Source organism: Copidosoma floridanum, unplaced genomic scaffold, assembly GCF_036245765.1.
Source record: "Copidosoma floridanum isolate Cflo_tuat_1 unplaced genomic scaffold, Cflo_Japanese_pri ptg000014l, whole genome shotgun sequence".
Taxonomy (NCBI): domain Eukaryota; kingdom Metazoa; phylum Arthropoda; class Insecta; order Hymenoptera; family Encyrtidae; genus Copidosoma; species Copidosoma floridanum.
In genome coordinates, this window is record NW_028321891.1 from 5,947,317 (window position 1) to 5,970,432 (window position 23,116).

At 39.5% G+C, this 23,116-nt stretch overlaps 3 protein-coding genes across 4 annotated transcripts; 1 reads left to right on the plus strand and 2 right to left on the minus strand.

Annotated features, from left to right (window-relative positions):
* Positions 1 to 1,784: 1,784 nt before the first annotated feature.
* Nct (Nicastrin) lies at positions 1,785 to 4,994 on the minus strand. The gene is made up of 8 exons (XM_014355334.2): positions 4,768 to 4,994; positions 4,537 to 4,635; positions 4,144 to 4,475; positions 3,676 to 4,066; positions 3,215 to 3,611; positions 2,680 to 3,122; positions 2,412 to 2,604; positions 1,785 to 2,333 (listed from the first exon to the last, which is right to left on the minus strand). Exons 1-8 carry the CDS (start codon positions 4,817 to 4,819, stop codon positions 2,318 to 2,320), a joined length of 1,923 nt encoding a protein of 640 aa, XP_014210820.2. The 5' UTR covers positions 4,820 to 4,994; the 3' UTR covers positions 1,785 to 2,317.
* Positions 4,995 to 7,792: 2,798 nt separating this feature from the next.
* LOC106641073 (mediator of RNA polymerase II transcription subunit 23-like) lies at positions 7,793 to 14,285 on the plus strand. 2 transcript variants are annotated; one of them, XM_014355298.3, is made up of 19 exons: positions 7,793 to 8,228; positions 8,319 to 8,563; positions 8,630 to 8,762; positions 8,846 to 9,025; positions 9,098 to 9,604; positions 9,683 to 9,769; positions 9,839 to 10,041; positions 10,115 to 10,265; positions 10,339 to 10,597; positions 10,672 to 10,846; positions 10,921 to 11,254; positions 11,327 to 11,481; positions 11,552 to 11,735; positions 11,815 to 12,199; positions 12,269 to 12,505; positions 12,568 to 12,727; positions 12,793 to 13,080; positions 13,156 to 13,365; positions 13,437 to 14,285. In XM_014355298.3, the coding sequence occupies exons 1-19, from the start codon at positions 8,184 to 8,186 to the stop codon at positions 13,573 to 13,575; spliced, it is 4,077 nt and encodes a 1,358-aa protein (XP_014210784.1). In that variant the 5' UTR covers positions 7,793 to 8,183; the 3' UTR covers positions 13,576 to 14,285. The 2 variants fall into 2 exon arrangements, with proteins under 2 accessions (XP_014210784.1, XP_014210785.2); XM_014355299.3 differs by having other exon boundaries at positions 10,333 to 10,597; positions 13,437 to 14,284.
* Positions 14,286 to 14,629: 344 nt separating this feature from the next.
* LOC106641066 (transmembrane channel-like protein) lies at positions 14,630 to 22,396 on the minus strand. Its single transcript, XM_023392563.2, has 17 exons — positions 22,244 to 22,396; positions 19,195 to 19,420; positions 18,936 to 19,122; positions 18,594 to 18,846; positions 18,315 to 18,503; positions 17,985 to 18,226; positions 17,697 to 17,888; positions 17,377 to 17,628; positions 17,186 to 17,255; positions 16,918 to 17,114; positions 16,324 to 16,835; positions 16,003 to 16,263; positions 15,786 to 15,924; positions 15,435 to 15,620; positions 15,222 to 15,342; positions 15,002 to 15,144; positions 14,630 to 14,963 (listed from the first exon to the last, which is right to left on the minus strand). Exons 1-17 carry the CDS (start codon positions 22,394 to 22,396, stop codon positions 14,630 to 14,632), a joined length of 3,657 nt encoding a protein of 1,218 aa, XP_023248331.2.
* Positions 22,397 to 23,116: the final 720 nt, after the last annotated feature.

A 23,116-nucleotide genomic window follows, 5' to 3' on the forward strand; every position in this document is an offset into this window, starting at 1 on the left:
GATTTGATTTTCCAATAGACAAGACACAATGGAAGAGAGATGAACGAGAAAAAATGGCTCTGTTACTTTTTTATCATCTATAGTGTAATGGCGTTGAAAACGATACCCTCAAATTTTCCTTTTGTACAGAGATACAGGAATTACCACACGAAACCTTACGTCTTACTGTCATGTTTCAGAGCTTTATTTGGCGTGTCTTGTCTCGCAAAAATATTGTACGACGAAAAAAAATCGAAGAGATAGCAAATTTAAATTTAAGAAAATAATCGTCGAACTCATTCGGCGGTCAGCAATAAATAAATATTGGGAAATTGTAAAAGAGGACGAAGAGATGTGCTTGCTACTGGAAAAAATTAAAAATAAAATTTGGAAAGCAGAAAAAAATTTTAGAGTTTAAATAAACAGTATAGCAGTTAAGGAGGTAGGTCATAAGGCTGAAAACCACGTATACGTATGTGCTGCGGCACCAGACGACTGTGATAAACTCGGTGGGCGGTGCCCAGCCTCCTACTTCATAATTATCAATAATAATAGTAATAATAATGATAATAATAATTAATGATAAAAATCATTGTATACTTGAACAGAAAATTAAAATGGAAAGTAAATGAATAATAAATGGATTGAAAAATGAATGGTTTTGAAACAATAAAGAAAAGAATCGCAAACTTGCTGCATCGTAATACTTAGAGCGAGTAAGTGTGAGGGATGGTGCGACGATGAGAGTTTTTGAAAGCAATATTTAATTATTATTGTTTGGCTCAAAAAAGTTTTCAACGTATAGTAGTACTTCAATGATACATCAAAGTTTTTCAAAAACTCGTCCTATGCTGGATAACGATGAAGAAATAGAGAAATTGAACGAGACCTGCAATGTCTCTCTGTCCATGCGTACATGTGTGTGAAGAAGCGATAATTATAATTGTCAAGAAATAAAAATTAATATTAAATAAAATTTCGTCCTAAGAAGCATGTGTGCTACCAAGTAAACGGATATGCGTATGTTGATGATACTTTAGAAAAAAAGACTCCTGCCTAAGAATTTCGATTTAATGAAAAGAAAAAAAAAAAGAATAAAAAAAAAGCAAACGCAAACTGTATTGGAAGAATGGTCTAGAAAGCGTAGGATTTTTTTCAAATGATTTTTATGTATGTATGTATGTACCTGTTTTTTCTTGTGATTTTGTTATTTTTTACACAAACTTTTTAAAAAAATATGTTTAGTCTTCCAGTTAAGTTCTTCCGTAACTGGGGAAAAAAAAAAAAATAATAAAAAACAACACGTCTGTACGAATTGTGGTCGCAAATATATGTGTATACGATTCCGATTTTTGTGCAAAGACAAGAGAGAATTTTCGTCTTCGTAGGTTCTGGGCCATTTCTTGCTCCAAACATGAAAAAAATATGAAAAGTTCTCGCTAAACGTATACGTAGACTTTTCTTATCGCATTACGCATTAAACAAGGCATCAAGCAAGTAAATCGATTCTCTCTCGTGTAAATCTACGCCTTGTTAATTGATTTTATTCAATAAATTATTGCCATAAATGCTTGCATACGTTGAATTTTATTTATCTTTCCTATTCATGGATTTAGTGTCTGAAATCTCAATGTAGATACTTCACGTAAGGTTTAACATAAGTAATAAAATAAACAGCTGACATTATTAAAAGTATGTATATGTATATTTATATAGAAATTATTTACAAAATCTCAAATTCTCGATCTTTGACAAATTACTTCAAATTACTTCAAATTACTTTGTAAAGTTAATCTTAACAAAGTAATTAATAAATTTTAATTCGCTGTAACAGGTAGTTAATTTGATTTTTCAATTGAAGTGAACAGTGATTATTTAAATATTAAAATATTTCAGTCAAAGTTGTTCAACAGGGAATGAATTATACAACGTTATTAATTATAAAAAATTTAAAACTAATGATTTTTCATTACCAACGTATCAAGACGCACATTATTATTTTTTCTTTTGTTGTACAAAATTCTCAACTATGCTCAGGTGTTTTCATACGCTAATACTGACGCAATCCTAGCATGTGCTAAATTCGAGTAAAAATCTAAAAATTACATTACAAAGTTAGATTAACATTCTCATTACAAATGCAAAGGTACAGTCGCAAATGGAACAATGATGAGAGTGAATTTAAAAAATATAGCACGAAGAGTAAGTAACATTTATTGACGTCCAAGTCAATTTTGATTCACAAGTGTAATCCATCGATCCTCGGACTAGTTTAAATAAAAGGCTCGGTTTCCCTAAAGTCGGAACTTGCGGATGATAGACAATCCATCTCGTACTCCTAGAGATCTACTGACCTATAAAATAAAATTTTTATACTTAATAATGTCAAATTATTTTAATAATTAACAAAAAAATTGATGGTAATAATTTACCCCGTATTGAATAAAACGTCCGCTCGGGATGTGACGAACCACACGAGAATAAATGATACCCCAGTAATGCTGCTTCCGAGAATAAAGCTAAGTCTTTCTGTTGCTGCTGACGGTTTTAAGAACATCCTCATCTTAAGCGCTGTCCAAACTGATTCTGTCCACGTCGAGTAAATTCCCGACTTCATATCATAGCCTGTAAGAAAAAGATTATTTTGTTTGATTTTTGGTCATTCATGTACCTAAATAGTCAAATTGGAGAAACATGTACCGTCGATAATAAAGGCAGGACTGACAGCCGAACTATAGTTAGCTGTGTAATTAACGCAAACTCCATCTCTATTAGAATCAAAACCAGCCAGCCAGATAAAATGTTTCTCTACACAGGCATCGATATTCAACTCAGGCAACTTTTCTCCGGTAAGTAGAGCTAGCAATTGTCCAGTAAGTGTCGTTACGTCGTTTTCGGACTTCATCACGCTCACGTACATAGGTAGTACTCGTTTGGGAACATAAGTTCCTGGTCGTGAGGCTGCATGAAACATACGACAGTCTGCGCTTTCCAAGTAGCAAGGCAGCAGCTCTCGCATGATATCCTCGACAAATGTCAGGTTTCCCGATGTTTCCCTGCCAGTTATTACGCGGTAAAGCTCATCTCCAAGGCTTTTTGCTATTTTAGCTAGACTCTTCTCCAATTTTTTTTCGGGCTTCTCACTACAAAAGACGAATAAAATGAAAGCTATATTTCATTTTAATGCATAAATGATAAAAAATATGTTATTTGTAATCTTTGAAATAATTTTCACCTCGAGTATAACAGCCCATCCGCGTCATCGAGAAGACTGTTGTAATATTTATTGGTAAAGGTCTCATTGTGATTAGCTACAACGACAACCGGCATGCTAGAGTTGGCTCTTAAGAAACTCTGAATAGAAGCAGGAGGAACGCTGCCTTCGAGGATCTCCGCATCCAAATTCTTTTTCAAATTTTCCAACATTGAACTATTTTTGAAATTACTTGCATGAAAGTGAATTTTACCCTCACCCAGCTGCCCTAGCTCGATAACAGAGCTTATCTGATTAAACTTGATGGTTTTGCCACCTATCGCTACAAAATTACCTTGTACAAGGTCATAAACCAGTCTGCTGGATCCTATGTAATCTAATGCTTCTCCGTTCAGAAGTGAAAATACGACGTTTGTACCTGAAACAAGGGCATATTTTAAATTTTAGAATTTGTTAATCTCAAATAGGAAAATCACACTTACCTTGAAGTGAAGGTTTTAAGGAATGAAGGTAAGTAGCAGTGGCTATCAAAGTGGCCAACCCTGTGACAGTACTGCCAGCTCCAGGCACTAAATTTTCATACAGAGCATTGGCATCTAGTCTTGCGATAACCATAATAACATCTTTAACATTATCAGTCATTGGGCCAGCTGGCCAGTGGATACTTTTATCACCAAGAGGACTGCAGAGTATATTGGTATTGAAATTTATACTGGACACACTGCCTCTCCTAATGCACGTTTCCGAATTCACGGCAGCAAACATAAAGGCTCTCATCTCAAGTGCACACAGCGATCTCAGAGCTTGCTTATCCCTGTTGTTGTAATTGTATTTTAAGTAACAGGCTTTAATTTGCTTCAGCATCTCTTGATCCTAAAGCAAATATTTATGTTGCATTATAAATGAAAAATTTTTTTAAAAATTCATAAATTTTATTTTGATTCTCTCACCTGTACATAAAACATTGGGAATGGCCAGTCTTCCAAAAGTATTGAAGAACCATAAGGATTCCACGGTTTGTCACACGATTTGTACCCGGAATATCTATTGGGACAACTGTCTTCTGGAGAATAACTGGCTGGACGATCTAGGCTCATGTTCCTGGTCAAGAGTACACCGTTTACATTGTTTGAGATAGCGAATCTTTTTAAATTTTCCAAAGTAAACATATCAAATGACAGAACAATCATGTAAGGTCCTGCAGTACTATTTTTTTCCAGCCATTGTATATCCAACTCGTTCTCCACGAAATGAATAGCCCCAACATTTCCCGATCTACTAGCTGAAAATTATGAAAGGATAGTTAATTATCAGGTTAGAGAATCGACAGATGTAATAATTACATGAACAGCCAAACTGATGAGTCCCATTGTGTTTTCTGAAACAAGCTGCAGCTCCGTTGATTGGCATGTATAACATGTCCTTAACTCGAGTTGCAGCAGCTGTAAAAAAAAAAAAAAAAAAAAAAATACTTTCGTACAATGATGGTTTTTCTCAAAATTGCAAAAATCATCAACTAACGATGATTCACTGTAACAATCGATGAGAGGCTGTCGAACAATTTACAAACTCACCAAAGTTCACGAATCCAAACAAAAGCAGCCATGTCCACCCGACGTGTTTCATCTTAAAAGATTATTATTGAGAAAAAACTTGCAACAAGGATTATTAAAAAATCACTGTGCTCGCTTGTTCTAAGCATACATTACTTTTAAGTATATATTACGTGTATATGACGAAAAAAAAGTGTTCGCTCCAAATGTTTCTCTTTTGGAGCAGCAGAGCAGACTCAGCAGACATAGAAATGATACAAAAAGAAGCAAAGTAACACACTATCAAAAATAGAATAATACATAAACATGTACAGAGACTACAGAGGCACGTTATACGCGCACATTAGGTTACAACCAGCGCCATCTAGCGTTACGGATTTCACGGACTTACGCAAAACTATTTTCTAGGAGATCCGTCTTTGAAAAAACCCTAGATTCTAGGGTTATTGGCCATGCGGCGTTACCACGACCTACACTTAACTGCTGGTAGCATTTGCGGAATATACCTATAGCCTCTAATTTTATTATTCTGGTAAAGAGAGCACGGTGTAAGACATACGTGAAGTTATGTGTAGTAATGAAAGTAATCACTACTAAGTAGTGCCGTATGGTCGATTTTATTAAACCATTTAAGTAGAATATCTGTACTTTTGGAGGTCAAATTTTGGGTGATAGATATATTTTAAACTTGCCGCAAATAGCACAAGCAACTTTAACTTTTTATTTTGTAACCATGCAATTAGTTGCGGCTGGTTTACAATTAATTACATAGCTCTGCTGTAAGTTATTGTAATAATTTTTTGGATCAGCGCCATCTAGCGGTTGTGATTTTTTTGGCCAAAAATTGCTTCTGAAATTCTGAAGGAGAGCTTTAGGCAGTTAAGCCCTAGAGCCATTTAATCACTTATAAACCAGCCGCAACTCTTGAAATAGATACAAAATAAATAATTTACGATGTTTATGCTACTTGCGGCAAGTTTATAATTTATCTATTACCCGAAAGTATAAATATATAGGAGGTCGATATTCGTGTAAAACATATACTGCAAATTTGCCGCAAGTAGCACAAACATCGTAAATTATTTATTTTGTATCTATTTCAAAAGTTGCGGCTGGTTTATAAGTGATTAAATGGCTCTAGGGCTGAACTGCCTAAAGCTCTCCTTCAGAATTTCAGAAGCAATTTTTGGCCAAAAAAATCACGACCGCTAGATGGCGTTGATCCAAATGATTATTACTACTTACAGTAGAGCCATTTAATTAATTATAAACCAGCCGCAACTAATTTTATAAATGCAAAATAAAAATTTAATATTGTAAGTGCTGTTTGCGGCAAGTTTGCAATGTATCTTTGACACGAAAATTGACTTCCTATATATTCATACTTTCGGGTAATAAATAAATTGTAAACTTGCCGCCAACAGTGCAAACAACGTTATCTTTTTATTTTGTATTTTTAAAATCAGTTGCGGCTGGTTTATAATTAATAAAATGGCTCTACTGTTAGTAGTAATAATCATTTGGATCAACGCCATCTAGCGGTCAAGATTTTTTTGGCCAAAAATTGCTTCTGAAATTCTGAAGGAGAGATTTAGGCAGTTTAGCCCTAGAGCCATTTAATCACTTATAAACCAGCCGCAACTTTTGAAATAGATACAAAATAAATAATTAACGATGTTTGTGCTGTTTGCGGCAAGTTTACAATTTATCTATAACTCAGATGTATAAATATATAGGAGATCGATATTCGTGTAAAACATACACTGCAAACTTGCCGCAAGTAGCACAAACATCGTTAATTATTTATTTTGTATCTATTTCAAAAGTTGCGGCTGGTTTATAAGTAATTAAATGGCTCTAGGGCTAAACTGCCTAAATCTCTCCTTCAGAATTTCAGAAGCAATTTTTGGCCAAAAAAATCTTGACCGCTAGATGGCGCTGATCCAAATGATTTTTACTACTGAACTACTTGATGTAGTAGAGCTATTTTAGTACACTATAAACCAGCCGCAACTAATTTTATAAATACAAAATAAAAAGTTTACGTTATTTGCACTATTGACGGCAAGTTTACAATTTATCTTTTACCCGAAAGTGTAAATATATAAGAAGTCAATATTCGTGTAAAAGATAGATTGTAAACTTGCCGCCAATAGTGCAAACAACGTTAACTTTTTATTTTATATATTACAAAATCAGTTGCGGCTGGTTTATAATTAATAAAATGGCTCTACTGTTAGTAGTAATAATCATTTGGATCAACGCCATCTAGCGGTCAAGATTTTTTTGGCCAAAAATTGCTTCTGAAATTCTGAAGGAGAGATTTAGGCAGTTTAGCCCTAGAGCCATTTAATCACTTATAAACCAGCCGCAACCTTTGAAATAGATACAAAATAAATAGATAACGATGTTTGTGCTACTTGCGGCAAGTTTACAATTTATCTATTACCCAAAAGTATAAATATATAGGAGGTCGATATTCGTGTAAAAAATACACTGCAAATTTGCCGCAAGTAGCACAAACATCGTTAACTATTTATTTTGTATCTATTTCAAAAGTTGCGGCTGGTTTATAAGTGATTAAATGGCTCTAGAGCCTAAACTGTGCAAGTTACGTAGGTCTTGGTATTCGTGGTAACGCCGCATGGTCGGGCGGCGCTAGCGTCAACCTGTACTAATTAACTATCGATGGGTTCCGCATGTCAACAAACTTCGATATTTTTTACTGTTTTCACTCCCATGCCATCCGATATTTCGGAGTTGTTGTCAACAGTAAAAAATATCGAAGTTTGTTGACATGCGGAACCCATCGACAGTTAGTACATGTTGACGCTAGCGCCGCCCGACCATGCGGCCTTACCACACCACGACCTACGAAACTTTTAACTGCTGTGGCAGCATTTGCGGAATACATACAACCCATGACTGTCGGTGGCGGTCAGCCGCTGTCCCCCGCCCCTCTACTTAAATCTACAATATCCTGAATGATTTGTAATTAAAAATTTATACAAACCTACAATATCTCGTACCCTTTGCATGTATTAGTTCAGTTTATTACACTGCACAGGGAATGTTGTAAAATACTTATATTGAGTTGTTAAGTATCGATTATTTGGAAAAAATAGTAGCTCATAAAAGACTAACTCGTATTAAAAGCGGCAAAGATGGAATTCGCCGGTGCTGGCAAAAAGCAAAATGTTCAACAGCTGCAACTTACATATAGTCGCTATATTTATATATAGTTAATTTCAGAGTCCTGAGTGGACGTAACCTTATATTTTGATAGTGTGTGCGCACGGTGTGCGTGTATTCGTGGACTTGTGCATTGGCTCGAAAATCTAAAAATTAATAATGTTAAGGTTTTCTCTTTGTGAAAGAAATTAATTAAATAACTACTGTTACTACAGGTAACATGTCATAAAGGTATAGTAAACGAAATGGGCAACGAGTCGCAGATCGTTAGCATCCTTAATGAGATTCTCGTGAGTATACTTAATTCTCTGTTTACCTGTCATTTGTTTATTTTCCAAGTAAACTTATGCTTGCTATTAAAATCGTGATTGTGTGACTAGAGGGTGGAAGCTATAGAAGAGGCGTTTAGCTGCATCATAGTGCACGACACAAGCAACGAAAAAGAGAAGCTAACGAGATGGCAGGGAGAACTTACAACTGCTATGTTGAGTCTGACGCCAGAGCAGCAAGAAAACGCCATACGAAAGTTTTTGCACACCCTGGCAGACACGACCAATTGCAAACGTATGCATTTAATACTATCGCTGTTGGAAAATATGGTTTCAACCAATGTTCTGCCTGCCAAGTAAGTTGTTGATTGGTACCTACATTTCCATGATGGGCAATGTTTTTTATTGTTTTTTTCGTTCAGGTTGGTTTGCGATTGTATATTGAGCTGTGACAAGTTGCAATATCAAAATGAAGAGTTTTGGATCAAGTGTTTCACTTTGATCAGACGTATAATTGGTGGTGTTGATTACAAGGGTGTCAGACAAATCATGAAGGTAGTGTTGATAGATTTTGTTTATTTTTTTTTTCATTTTGACTTACTAACATGATGAAAAATAATGTCTACATTTTGTTTTAGGCATGTAAAGAAAAAGCTCATTCGTTGCCTACTAGACTGGATGCTTCGGTACAACCTCAGATGAGGGTCTTGGAAAATCTGATTGAGTACATATTTGACAGGAATGCGTGTCTGTTGCCTAGTTATTTGATAATCAATGAGCTTCAGAAACTTCCGGAGAACAATGAGTGGCCTCATTGGGTAAATCTTATTCATCACAGTAAAATTATATCAAATACAAAAGTTTATGTTAAAACGACATTTTTTTTATAGCTAAAAAAATTGATATCAAACTTTATAGAAAGTTTTCGACATGTAGTACAAATGATTTCGATTGTTGGCCATTCAAAAATGTTGCCAGTTGTTGAACACTCAGGGTATGGAGATCACTTGGTGGTTCCATGGGTGTTGGAACGTGATACGTTACAATTTAAGTTCAGAGGATTTCTTCCTTATGATGCAGAAATGTTGAAACCACAGACTGAGCTTTTAAGATATGTTTTGGAGCAACCTTACAGCAGAGACATGGTTTGTTCAATGCTAGGCCTACAAAGCAAAACTCAACAACAAATCACAAAATGTGCAGCTTTGGAAGAACAGCTAGTAGAGCTAGTGATAAAAACTATGGAAAAAGCAGAAAATGAACCTACACCTCCAGAAGGCTCAGAAGAGGCGGCAACAAATCATTGGCCGTGGCTACACTTGTCATCATTGATAATTTGTTATGTATTAGCACAGTTTGCTGTTTTTCCAAGTTTTGTTCTTGCCATACACGACAAGGTAAAACATTGTTACAATATCTTTTGGTTCCTTGTTGTTCTGATGTACTAATCAGCAAACTGTTTTTGCCAATTACAGCTTGTTGGCAGAGAATGGAAGAAATCTCGGGACCATCTCATGTGGGTTTTACTTCAATTTATTTCTGGCAGTATACAAAGAAAGCCTGTAATTATTGTTTTCAACTTATTCGTTTAATTAAAAATTTAGACTAATTTTTTTTTTCAATTTTTGCAGATTGCAATATTTTTACCAATTTTTAAACTGCATGACCTTTTATACCCTGAAAAAGAATCACTGCCTGTTCCAAATTTAAACAATTTGGCATGCACTCATCAAATGGCTGCTGTTTCAATCTGGATACATCTTTTAAAAAAGACTCATACAGATCATTCCAATATTCATAGATTTATTCCTCACAATTTAAAAACACATCACGAGTGAGAATTTTATTATTTTACTTGTATTTTGAAATAATGATCAACACATGTCTAATTTACTTTCTAATTTTAGGTTTATTCAACACATGGCCTTGCAAAACACGTCTCTTTGCATGGGCTCAGATTATAGAATAACATTATTGTGTAATGCTTATTCAACTTGTAATGATTTATTTACGAGACCAATGGCTGTTCTGGTAGAATCAGTATTGGGTACACAAAAGGTAAAAGATAAAAAATTTTCGATTTATCTAGAAAAATTTTCGAATAGCAACAATAATTTTTAAACAGTCGCAGAATCAGCAGCAGCAGCCTCTGCAAGGTTTGCAAAATAATTCGTCACTGGCAAATAGTCCCACAGCTCCACTGCCCATGTCTATACTCGATTCGTTAACCGTCCACGTAAAAATGAGCTTAATACACAGTATTGTTACACATGTGGCCAAATCAGCCTCAACAAAAAGTAACTTGCCACTGCCACCGGCCCTTGTTGAGACTTACAGTAGATTATTAGTGTACACAGAAATCGAAAGTATTGGTATCAAAAAATTCATCAGTATGTGTCGGTTTAAATGAAATAAATCCAAAAGATTGGAATGTCGAAAACTAATTTGAGTATTTTGTTTGCAGATCAATTATTACCGACCGTTTTTAAAGCTCATGCTTGGGGTATACTTTATACGCTCTTGGACATGTTTAGTTATAGGATGCATCACATCCAGCCAACCTACAGAGTACAAATTCTGAGTCATTTGCACAGTCTTGCCGCCGTGCCACAAACTAATCAAACTCAGCTTCATCTCTGGTAAATGAATCTTGTGTTGTTTACTTAAAAAATCTACAGTTGGATGTACGTAATTCAATCCCATGAACTTTTAGCGTTGAAAGTACTGCTCTGCGTTTAATAACTGGCCTAGGCTCAGCCGAAGTTCAGCCGCATCTGTCAAGATTCTTGTCTGAACCAAAAACTCTCGTCTCTGCTGATTCAGAGGAACTCAACAGAGCTTTGGTACTGACCTTAGCCAGATCCATGCACATAACTGGAACGGGATCAGATAGTATTAGTGGCACATGGTGTAAGGAGTTACTTAATACGATTATGCAAAACACACCCCACTCGTGGGCAGATCATACGTTGCAGTGCTTCCCGCCTACACTGAGTGAATTTTTTCAACAAAATAGTATTCCAAAGGAAGAAAAGCAACAGATAAAAGTGAGATAGATAATTACTCGAAATTTATTAACCATATGACATTATTCTTATTTACATTGTTTGTATCTCTAGAAAGCTGTTGAAGAAGAGTACAGAAATTGGGCTTCCATGAGCAACGAAAATGACATAATTGCTCACTTTTCCGTCCCAAACACACCTCCTTTATTCCTTTGTCTTTTATGGAAAATGATTGCAGAAACGGATCGTATCAATCCAATAATTTACAAGTTAGTTAAATTGAATTAACACTGTGATTTTACTATTACTTCAAATCTAGTTATATTATTTCGTTATTAGAATTTTAGAGAGAATTGGAGCTCGAGCTTTATCCACCCATCTTCGGAGATTCTGTGATTATATTGTCTTTGAAGTTTCAAGTTGCGCTTGTGATGGTAGTTACGTTAACAAAAGTGTCGACGCTATTAATGACATGATTTGGAAGTATAATATTGTTACGTTTGATAGATTGGTCTTATGTTTGGTAAGCAAAAGCTTAATAATGTACATTTTTTTTTTTACTGCAAAAAAAGTATTTCGAAATTTTGTTTTTCACTTGACAGGCACTCAGAACTCTCGAAGGTAACGAAGCCCAGGTTTGTTTTTTTGTAATACAATTGTTGCTGCTAAAGGCGGCGGAATTCCGCAATCGAGTAGTTGAGTTTGTCAAAGAAAACTCACCAGACCACTGGAAACAGTCAAACTGGCATGAGAAGCACTTGGCCTTTCATCGCAAGTTCCCAGAGAAATTCGCTCCTGAAGGATTCATTGAACAATCATCCGGTAGCCCAAATCAGTACCAAACTTTTCCGGCCTACTTTGGTAATGTTTGTTTGAGGTTTCTACCAGTTTTCGACATAGTGTTGCATCGTTATCTTGAAATTCCGCAAGTTACCAAGAGCCTTGAAGTGCTCTTAGAGCATTTGGGTTGTTTGTATAGATTTCACGGTAAGTCCAGTTTTTTCGGGTATCCATTGTGTTTCTGAATCATCATATGATTGAGTGATGTTTTTCTAGATCGGCCAGTTACTTATTTGTACAACACTTTGCATTATTATGAAAAAAAATTACGAGATAAGCAACCGTTAAAAAAGCGCCTCGTCACAGCAATATTAGGCTCACTAAGAGAAATCAGAGCACCTGGCTGGGCTTTGTCTGATGCTTACCAAAGATACATGGCTCGACCAAATGACGACGTCAAATGGCAGCCGGAATTAGAGTACTACGTTCGTTTGGTTCAACGGCTAGTTGAAAGTAAGAACAAATTGTAATGACACAAATTATGAATACGATATTTTAATCCATCATTTTTACAGCTATATCAGGTAGAGCACAATTTCCAACGACAGACTGGAGATTTAACGAATTTCCCAATCCAACCGCTCATACACTGTACGTAACGTGCGTTGAACTGATGGCACTACCGGTAGCTCCAAACGTAGTTGCAAATAATTTGCTTGACGTAGTAGCCAAGGGGTAAGTATATTTTAAAAATATACTTGTGGTGCAACACAAAATAAACATCTAAAACTTGGTTTCAGGTACACGATAATTCCATCTGATGAAATCCATTTGTGGATCAACTGCATTGGCATAATAATGACATCACTGCCCGAATGTTACTGGTCAACTTTGCACAATCGTCTTGTCGACACAATAACGAGCTTAGGCTCGACCAGTTGGCAGTACGACAATTTATCACCATTCCAGTTGTACAATTTTAATTTGACGCATAACAGTTTTTTTGAAAATAAATACAGTTATATGATTGCTCTTGCTCATTCTATTTGGCATCACGCTGTACTCGGACAAATCGTCACTATGGCTCAGTAAGAATTCGTATTAGATCTATTTAAATGTCTCAATTAGTTAACAGTTCATTGTACATTACTTTTCTTTTGTAGAATAATGAAAGAAAAATTTCTACCCATTGTTAAGACTGAAGAACAATTGCTATTTGTTTGCCACTTGGTGGGTCCACTTTTGAACCGCTTTAACTCGGAAAAGTCTCAAAAGTCTGTCTTGGAAACTACCATGTTGCTGTACATGATGCTTGATCAAGTGAATTGTTCACAAACGCATATTAAGCACATGGACCCGATATGTGATTTATTGTATCCTTTTGCCAGAAAAATTAAAAATCGTCAATTGAAATTCAGTGGTTTCCTTAACCATAAATTAATAGCTACCACATTAAGTACATGTTCATAGGTGACTCGATGAAGAATGATCTCGATGTGATAATCCGAAGGTTGCGACCTGCCTTACAAATGAGGCTGCGTTTTATTACTCGCTTAAGTATTGACGAGATACAAGCTTCTTGAGATTCGCATTTGATTGTTTCTGTCACGGATATTGATACAACAACTGCTGATGCTGTGGTACAAAAAGAAGTCGAAAACAAGGCTTTTTAATCGCAACGCTTTTCACGTACGTCGTTTTTTTTCATAAAGATTAAATTTTGCGAAAAAAATCAATGTTATCATCACTTCGTCAGTAATGATGATGCATTGTTTTGAAAATTAATGCTTTACCAATGGGAGATTACTGAAGTATCGTGACAAAACTTGGTGAGTGTTCATTTGATTAATACAATTATAAATAGTACTTAAATTGAAATGGAATTGATTTAATGAATTTATCAATGTGTATATATTTATTTGTTAAGTTTAATTTTTCTAATTTACAATCAATATTATATTTAATACATACAATACTTCTATTTTGGATTGAACCAATTAAATGTATCCATTGTTGCTTTTAATTGGGTTTAATTTGTCTGAGAGATTAAATTTTGTACATAGCTTGAGTATGAAATATACCTGCAACGAGGTTCATGACAACTTTTTCAATCATTGGTGCAAATAATATTAAGTATAAAATAATAAATTATGCTATAAGAGATCATATTATAACAGATTTTTATTATATTATATCTGTACTTGCGTAGCATAAGAACGAATTTTTGGAAAAAATTTTACACGATGTTTGTGGCACTTCTGGCCGATTTTCAATAATCTTTTTATAAAAAATGTTTTTTGGATTTTGTAAATAGTAATTGTATTGTGAATAAAAAATTTTTTCTTTTAACAAAACGGCTAAGTTTGTGCAAAATACTATGGTCTTACCTGTAAGGCACAACCAACCCACGAGGCACCACAGAATATAGTTTATTTACACTAATATGTATGTATAATTAACAGTATTCATAACATTACAATCACATTAAAATGAAAAAGTCAATTTGAGTATTACGGACCTGCACATAATTTTGTAAATACAATCGACATAATTTCAACACAATGTAAATTAGTGGTTTTTATTGTATTTCTTTGTTTATGTACAACATTCACAAGGCATAGATTGCCCCGTATCAACTTAATCCTTGTCTGTAGGTTCAGAGGCCAACGAGTTTAGCGGCTCGTCACCACCAGCATGCTCCTCCTCGCCGCTAATGCGTATTCGAGGAATGGTCCCACTGCATTCGTGGGATGGTCCTGCCCTGCACGTATTTTTCCTATCAACCGATGTCGTCGCGCTTTTGTCTTTTGGCAGATCGGTAACTGGTGCTGCAGGTGCTGGTAGCTGATCGTGGGGAAGGGACTCTTGCTCACCTTCCGTGTTTTCGCCGTACTCGGAATCATCGCTTGAACGTTGTTTTTGATTCTCGTGATTCTCTTTGGCTGTTGTATGCGCAGATAAACGATTTATTCTCTATTTTAAAAATTTTTTTTACGTAACATATTGTACATACCCTTTTTAACTACGCTCAGCTGGGGCACCAAGCTCCCCCACTTGCCGTACTGTTTGTTCTTGTCGTTGGATTCCAGTCTCTGCTCGGCTATCTTGAACATCTTACGTCTCTCCTCCGTGCGCTCTTTTCTCAGTTGAATCTATTTTGAAAGAAAAAAAAAAAAAAAAAACAACAATAAATGAGGACGTTTGCAAAACTTTGTGACAGAATCCCTACCTTCAAGTCGTTGTTTGACTCCCTCAACAAATTCGTCAACGAAACCATATAGTAAATCACCAAAGTCATCAAGACAATCAGTGGAATCACAATGCCAGGTGACGCTATGTAGTCGAGTATCCTTGAGAATAGAACCGAATAAAAACCGTGAGCAACTATTTTTTCTTCCACACCATAAGCAACGATTTTTAAGATCGCTCGGTCGGTTCTTACTTGTATTCGAGCACGTAAGTCGGCAAAGCGTCTCGCAGACTTTTTGTCGCCAGATGGTAGATTCTCTTGTAACCGGAAAATGGTCCGCAGTGCCACGACGGCTCGACCCAAGTGATGGCATAGCCGACCGGCAACACACACAGAAACAGCATCGTCAGCAGCAAACTCAGGTAAAAATTGTTTGACCTGCAGTGCCAAAAGATCGGGGTTTTGTACATAATATACGGTCTTACGATTTGGAGCTACTGCCACAGATCAATTTAAGAAAATTAAAAGAAATACAGGTCCCGTATGCAAAAGTTGTAGTTGAATATTGCTGGTATAAAAATGTAATCTATGCGCCTACTGTACCTCGAGGCCCGAAAGACAATTTCGTGGGGGACGTTGCACGTGACGACGGTCCAGGAGCGCAGATGCATCAGAATGACGAGTTTCACGAGGTTCAGGAGGATCAAGCCCGGACTGAAGAAAATCCCCATCCACACCATCCCTGAGACGAGCACTTGATTATTAACTTCAAGCCCCAACAACACACTACCATGACAGTAACACCGCACCCATCACCAACCTTGATTGTTGACGAGATGCAAGATGTTCTCGGCTATCTTGAACTCGCCGTATTGGGGAAACTGCTTCTCGAGGTCCCAGCACCAGAAATCGTTGAAGTAGCGCACCATGAGCGCCCGAACAAAGTCGATCGCCAGCACGGATATGAAGGTCAGCACGAGATCGACGACCGTGACCTTGGCCAACTCCTGGCCAAACATCGTCTCCCAGCAGAGGTTCTTGAGCTTCCGTCGCGTGGTCATGTCCAACGGCGCCCTCGACACTGGAGGTTTCACGCAACGTATCATTCATGGTACATTTAAAATACACTTGAAAGGCATACCCAAGTAGTCCTCCTCCGACGACCCAGTCTCGTTCGAGCAGACTCGCTCGTAGCACTCGACGACCCTCCCGGTGCAGGGCTCTCCCACCAGCCGCGTCGTCGACGGGACGGCCTTGGCAGTGGTCGGCGCTGCCTGTGCATCGTGTATCGGCCTCACGGTCGGAGGCTCGTCGGTAGTGATGGTCCTCGCAGTCGAGCTCTCGACTCCCGGCGTCACTGGCTGCTCCGTGGTGGATCCCTCCGTCCGGTTGTCCTCGTCCCAGTAGCCCTCGTAATCGTAGTCCACGTGGGGATAGCCGTCCTCCGCCCTCGGTGGCCCGTAAGAGCTGCTCATCCCCTCCGTCGCGTTAGCGGTGTCGTTTTCCACGCTCAGCGAACTCCAGACCACGTTGTTCTCCCAGTCGATGTAGTTCTTTGGGCCCTCGCTGTCCTCGTCGTCGCCCAGGAGGGAGTATATGTCGTTCACGTCCAGGCCGAACGTCTTCGGGGAGTCGTACGTCGGGTAAACCTCGCTACCGAAACAAGGGGAAAAAAAAACACAATTTCAGGGTCGTAATTGAATCAGTCGCAATGCGTTACATTACATGTACCCACCTGAGACCCAGTTCGGACTGGTTTGTCGTGGCGTTTGGTGATTTTGGGATGGATGACACGTTGGGCTGTAGGACGAGGCTCATCACGGCCAACGCCGACGTGGCCAGGACACTCGGCTCGCACTGCACGAGCTTCCTGTAGCACGTGCTCGTCGTGCTCGAGCTTACCTTAGGCTTCAAACTCTGGAGCTCTACTTCCTTCGATACGAACATGACATGTGCTTACATTTTGCTTGGGCCAAAATAGTTTTACAATCCAAGAGTCTTACCGAAGAGTTGATTTTTTTGAAGAGCGCGTAAATCAGGGAGTACATGTTGAGCAAGTTGAGGATCATGATGCTGCAACACGCACACAACCACCCCCAAAGGTACATATATCATATATATTTATTTTCATTGAACAAGTGTTAAAAGGTAATGAGTGTATACAGACAAACAATATAATATATGGCAAGCTCACCGGAATAGTTGGAACCTGAGCTGTTTGCGCGGGTGATAGCTCTCGATCATACCTAGGATCTCGAAAGCAATGGGGAAAACGTAGGTGATCAGTCCGAGGACGATGCTCACTTGATTCTGGGCGAACCAGTTGAGATTGGCCTCGTGACTGTTTTCGCTGCGATCGACTATCTCGACGACGACGTAGGCAGACACGAGGAGCATCAGAAACACCACGACGTTCACCAGGACCCTTATGCTCGCGATTTTCCAGCTGCGAGAGAATCATTGTCGTTTGTACGCATAAATGTATATAAATACGACGTGTCGTTTGGTCGTTACTTGCGCGCGACTCGTTGTTTCTCCGACTCCTCGACGAGGGCCTCCTTGAAGCCGAGTACGATGTTGCCGATCCGGTTTTGGGCCGTCTCCGCGTTACCGATCATGAAATCCCAGCTTGTGAAGAGCTTCCACGAGAACGCGCACTCGTCCTCCTTCTCCGAGAGTTTGCTCATCCGCGAGTTCTCGGCCATTCTCGAAATTTCACGTACAAATGAACGTTTGACATTTGTAATTGATGTAGGTGTAAGAAAAAGAAAAAAAAAAAAAAAAAAAAAAAGAAGCACTCACTTGCGCAAAATGGCCACGAAGCTGTACGTGTAGACGATGATTTGTACGACAAAGTAGGTGAGGGGCTGGTTGTAGGTGCTGTTCTTGTACCTGTCCGAGTACCAGCCGTAAAAAAAGGGCGAGTACTTGACGTGGCCCTCGAATTCCCATATGGAGCGCGGATGGGCGGCGCGCTCGAGCTCCTCGGGCAGCATGTTTTTGCGCTCACCTGGTATCGTTGTGTTTCGCATGGTGGCCAGCAACTGTAAATACCCATATTTATGTTATATTATGTGTATATACTTTATATGTGCGAGGGAGGGAGGGAGGTTGTCGCATTGTGCTGTTGACCTCGGGTATGGCGACAAAGGCCACGAGGAGGAAGGAAATGGCAAAGTTGAACCAAAAGAGCCAGCGCAGGAAGATAAAGTACGAAGCGACCGCCGAGCCGAACTGGGACTCTATGTGCTTGATCGTGCTCTCCCAGGGCACGAGGACCGTTTTAAAGTTCACCACTTCTCGTTTGAAGTACTGCCACTTCTGCAATCGCAACGAAACAACTTAATAAACGCACCTATACATATGGTATATTGAAAGAAAAAAACAAGCCACGCGCAAATGGTTGTGTACCTTGGAGAACAGCAGCTTGGTACGAGCAACGTAGTCCTTGGTACTGCGCGTCTGGGCGAGCCGTTCCTGTAGCTCGCCCTCGTGCTTCCTTATGTAGCTCTTGGCCTGCCTGATAAGCCTGAGTTTCTTGCACAACGGCCAGGGATGGGACTTGGCCCCGCTCAGCACGTCCTTGTGTATCTTCAGGTTCATCGAGATCTGCTCCTCCTGGTTGACCTGCACCATCTCCATGTCCATCATCGATATGGCAGTACTGGCCATGAAATATATCCCTCGTCACAATCACGTACACGCATAATTAATGAAACCAAGAGGATCCGTGTAAAGGTGTTGTGTACTCACTCGCCGGAGCTGGTGGTGTAAACGGAGGAGCGGCGTCGCCTGGCGAGCGCACCCTCGTAGTCGGGACTGAAGGGCGAGGAGGGCCGGCGTCTCCTCCGGCTGGGCCGGCGCAACGAGTTGCGCCTCTGGATGATCGCGCTCGCCGATACCGAGTAGTCCGCATCCGCCGCCTCTTCGCTTTCCAGGGCTACATAACACACGTGGTGTTTTATCGTTTGGCCGTTGGTGCAGCTATTTAATGTATACTAACCACCGATACTGGCAAGCCGATGCCCGTCAGGTTTCCCGGTACTGCCAGAGTCGATGGTGTCGATACGCTTGCGGGGCTGACCGTTGAAGTCAAAGTTCGGACTCGTTGGACTGGCCAGGGGCAGTCCTGGTGGGGGGGAGGTCGCCTCCTGGCCGTCGCTGCTGCAGCTTCGCTCGGCTATGGCGAAGGTAACCGACAACCTGTCGACCGACGGCTGAGGCGACGATGGCTCGACCTTTTTTTTTTTTATCATCAAATTTCGTTGTTACATCGATCAATAATAATACATTTTTTTTGGACCATGAGTTCCCTTAATTATTGCTATCACGGTAACTGATGTATAATGGTGGTGTTATAAATTACTCGTGATTACGATACAAACAATTTTCACCCACTTCTTGTAAAAAAAAAAAAAAAAAAAACAATTTTGGGTGTATATACTACCGATATACCTTACCGATCACGATCGAAGCAACCGATAAAACTGTGGGTGGGGGAGGGGGCTTTTAAGCAACTCACCTTTTTTTATATTTGCACATGCACGTATCATGATTTAACGCCACTAAAAAATCACAACGACAAACAATAGAGGAAAAGACACGCACTTGTTGCTGCTCCGTTTGATGCTGGAACAGCAGCAATCGGCTGAGATTCTTAATAGCGTACATAATAACTTGGCATGATCGGTGGTGACGATCGGTTTACCAAGTACGCGCATACATATTTGTGTTTACGTATCGCCAGTAAGCCACAAAGCAGCTAATCCATCTCCGGACACGCGCCCCCAACTACTGTTGCCGCTTTTGCTCGTCCACCCCAGAGCTTGGCCCATATTTTTTTTTTTTGTTTTCTTCATCACCCGCCGCACCTTAGCTCCCATAGACCATCGCTCATAAACGGGACGAGGCGCCGCTGCTATATTACTTTACTCGCCTGCGGACAACCCGCAATCAGCGCCCGAGCGCTCTTTTCGCGCACGCCAGTCCATATACTCCCTCTACTTGTATACATTTTCTGTTTTACGCGTGTATGGTCACGCTTTTATTTATCTGCCTGTAAACACTGTGAAAACGCAAACTTAAAATTCACTTTTTCGTTTTGTTTTTAATCTCATTCGATGACTGTACGGTTTTTACGGGGAAAAACTTCAATTGGTCCTTCCGAGCGAAAGGGAAGCTAATGCGCCAACCAGTTATTTCAGAGTTGCCGTGTATTACGTATATTATAACAATGGTAGGGGGGGGGGGTGAAGGAAAAAAATGAGAAAAACAAGATAAACGACCTTTTTGCTCGGTGTGTGTGCCTACGCTTCCTCCGGCACTACTGTCATTTTCACGGGATGACTTTTTCTTTCCGACGCCGCGCCCTCACGCGCTTGCATGATTACCCTTTTTCAAACGTAAGTTATCCGTTGTTCGACCGAGTTGATGGAAAATAAAAAAACCTACTCTTGGATTTTACACGATGGGTGTGTATTGAATATGGTTCTGAGACAACATCATCTGAAGATTTAGCGAGCCAATCAGCAACAAACTCACAGTGATTTTTCATTGTGACTTTGATTACGTACAACTAAGCCATGATGGGCATTTTTATTTTCATCTTCTTCCCGTAGCGCGTCGATCCGATGGGGGTAGGTAAGTGCGTTTATTTGATTTGTGCACGAAAGATCGAGTGGAGTAATGAATAACCCTTGTGCAGGTGACATGGTAAAAATTCCAGCTTGAATCAAATCAACGGAAAAAAGAAGCGTAAACGGGAATCTAGAAACGAAAGGCCTCGGGCGAGCGCGTGTATAGTGTATATTTTTTCCACACCCCCTCGTGGTGCTAATCACTCGACGAGCTTTATGAATATACAAACGCGAGCGCGACGTGTTGCACGCAGCTATACTGTTTCTCGGGAAAAACAGAACGACATGGCACTGTATGAAGGGGGCAAAAAAATCACCGTTCTTTTGATACATCGTTGCGTGCGACGCGCATGTTTCGTGATCTATATTCAACCGAGGGTGGTATTTCATTTTTTTCTCTCCTCGCCGACTTTGAGGGTTTCTTCGTTACGTGGATTCGGCTGAATTATTACAAGTACCCACACACGCGACCGGTTGATTATCGGTTTGTGTATGGCCCATCACCCGCGCGATCGAATAGACTTTTGGATCATATTTTTTTTTTTTTTTTTTTTTCATTCCACAATTCATTAGTAGAAAATGTATTTCGACTACTTTTGAAAAATAGCAACTTTACAACATTGAGTGACAAATTTATGTGACATGAAAAGGCAAAATACGTTCCAAAGTTGATGTATATTTACGTGCGTCACAATAAGCCATCATACGTGTATACGCCACATGTAATGGATTTTGTAATATGTTGCTTGTCAAGGCCGAGCGTATAATATATACTTACCAGAGTCTCGTGTAATATAGGTATCACGAGTAGAATTTTTTCTGCCGAAGCGCGAAATTGTCCATTACGAAATTCAGTGTTGATGTATACACAACAACAACAACACCAATAATAATAATAATACAACAATTCCGGCACTCCCTAACAAGCGGAAGTCACGAGATATATAAACGTATGCCCACTCTTGATTCCACATGTGGGTTATACATGTATTAAAAAAAAAAATAATAATAATAATAATATCCTCGAGGGAAGGGCGATTTATTGCTTTTCTGGGTAATTGGTTTATTTCAAAGAACGACGAGCCTTTCGGTACCCTCCCTCCTTTTCATCATTCGTCGTTTACCGATTTCGCTGCCCTTCTTTTTTTTTCTGTTTGACAAGCAAATGTGATGGTTAAATACACGGCTCTTGATAAGGTGCGTACAGGTGAAATAATGTGTCCGATACCCGTGTAATTGACGATTTCGAAGAAGGGCTCGTCAATTTTCATCAGTATACATACGTACAGACCAATCAATTTCTTAAAAACCCCCTCTGATGTCCCTCTCTGTGGTACATTTTTAGAGATCGTTATCCTCTTGCCCCTTTTCTTGTACCCACGTCGCAATCATCAAGCAATATCGGCATATAGTATCCATGCTTACCTGCGATGCCAACAGCCGCGGCGAAGTGACTCGGTGGACGCGCGACTGGTAGGTGTCCACCCTGAGGATACTCTGCATCGGTCGGTGCATCGCTGAGGGCGACTGCGCCAGCTCCCGAGCCACCGGAGACGTTTTTTCACCTCTGCCCTCCATGTACTTACGCTTTTTGCTTCGAGATGTATAGGTACCACACGCGATTACCCTTCTTTTTTTTCCAAAAGAATTTTGTTTCGCTGATCGGTAAGAAACGCGTTACTGTATACTTAAGCAAAAAGTAACTTTTACTGCTTTGAACTGGAGCACTCTGTTGGATGTTCCAATACTCGAGAAAGCACGAGAAAGCAAAGAAAGAAAGGAAGAAAAACAAAAAACGAGTAATTGTACAAGAAACAAAACAATCGGGAGCAAGAGCCGACGCGGCGATCGCGTCCCGACTGCGCTCTGACGATCACCGGGTACTTGTCGCCCCGTGGGGTGGAGGGGAAAAAAAGGCCAAATAAAAAAAAAAGGAAAAATAGCTTGACATATGCGCCGAGAGAGATAAAAGAGAAGAAAAAAGAGATGGGTAGGACGATGCGTGACGACGGCGAAAGAGGCGCACCTATTCCCCAGGAGCCCCTGGGGCCTCCGCGGCTGTGAATACGGGCACCTCCGAGCAAAGGGAGGAAGGCGGGAGGAGGAGGAGGAGGAGGCTCTTGACTCTGGACAAACATTTTTACCGGCTCGATGAATTAATTAGAGTGTTTGTGTACCTATAATGTCTACCCTATGTATACATATGCGCTTGGAAGATTATCGGGTGTCCCCTTTCTTTCTTCTTCTCATTTTCCCTCTCTTTGTTTGTACAAGGAAGGAAAAACAAAAATACAACTT

What these genes read in the sequence shown, in the direction of transcription:
- Nct (XM_014355334.2), bottom strand. Translation starts at nt 4,819, where the DNA reads ATGAAACACGTCGGGTGGACATGGCTGCTTTTGTTTGGATTCGTGAAC. An exon ending in TCATCAGTTTGGCTGTTCAT is followed by an intron (nt 4,476 to 4,536) that starts GTAATTATTACA and finishes CATAATTTTCAG; the next exon opens with CTAGTAGATCGGGAAATGTT. An exon ending in TCCTGCCTTTATTATCGACG is followed by an intron (nt 2,605 to 2,679) that starts GTACATGTTTCT and finishes TTTTTCTTACAG; the next exon opens with GCTATGATATGAAGTCGGGA.
- LOC106641066 (XM_023392563.2), bottom strand. Translation starts at nt 22,396, where the DNA reads ATGGAGGGCAGAGGTGAAAAAACGTCTCCGGTGGCTCGGGAGCTGGCG. An exon ending in AGTCAAACAACGACTTGAAG is followed by an intron (nt 15,145 to 15,221) that starts GTAGGGATTCTG and finishes CTTTCAAAATAG; the next exon opens with ATTCAACTGAGAAAAGAGCG. An exon ending in AGCGTAGTTAAAAAGGGTAT is followed by an intron (nt 14,964 to 15,001) that starts GTACAATATGTT and finishes TTTAAAATAGAG; the next exon opens with AATAAATCGTTTATCTGCGC.
- LOC106641073 (XM_014355299.3), top strand. Translation starts at nt 8,184, where the DNA reads ATGGGCAACGAGTCGCAGATCGTTAGCATCCTTAATGAGATTCTC. An exon ending in TGGTATCAAAAAATTCATCA is followed by an intron (nt 10,598 to 10,671) that starts GTATGTGTCGGT and finishes TTTTGTTTGCAG; the next exon opens with ATCAATTATTACCGACCGTT. An exon ending in ATAGATTGGTCTTATGTTTG is followed by an intron (nt 11,736 to 11,814) that starts GTAAGCAAAAGC and finishes TTCACTTGACAG; the next exon opens with GCACTCAGAACTCTCGAAGG.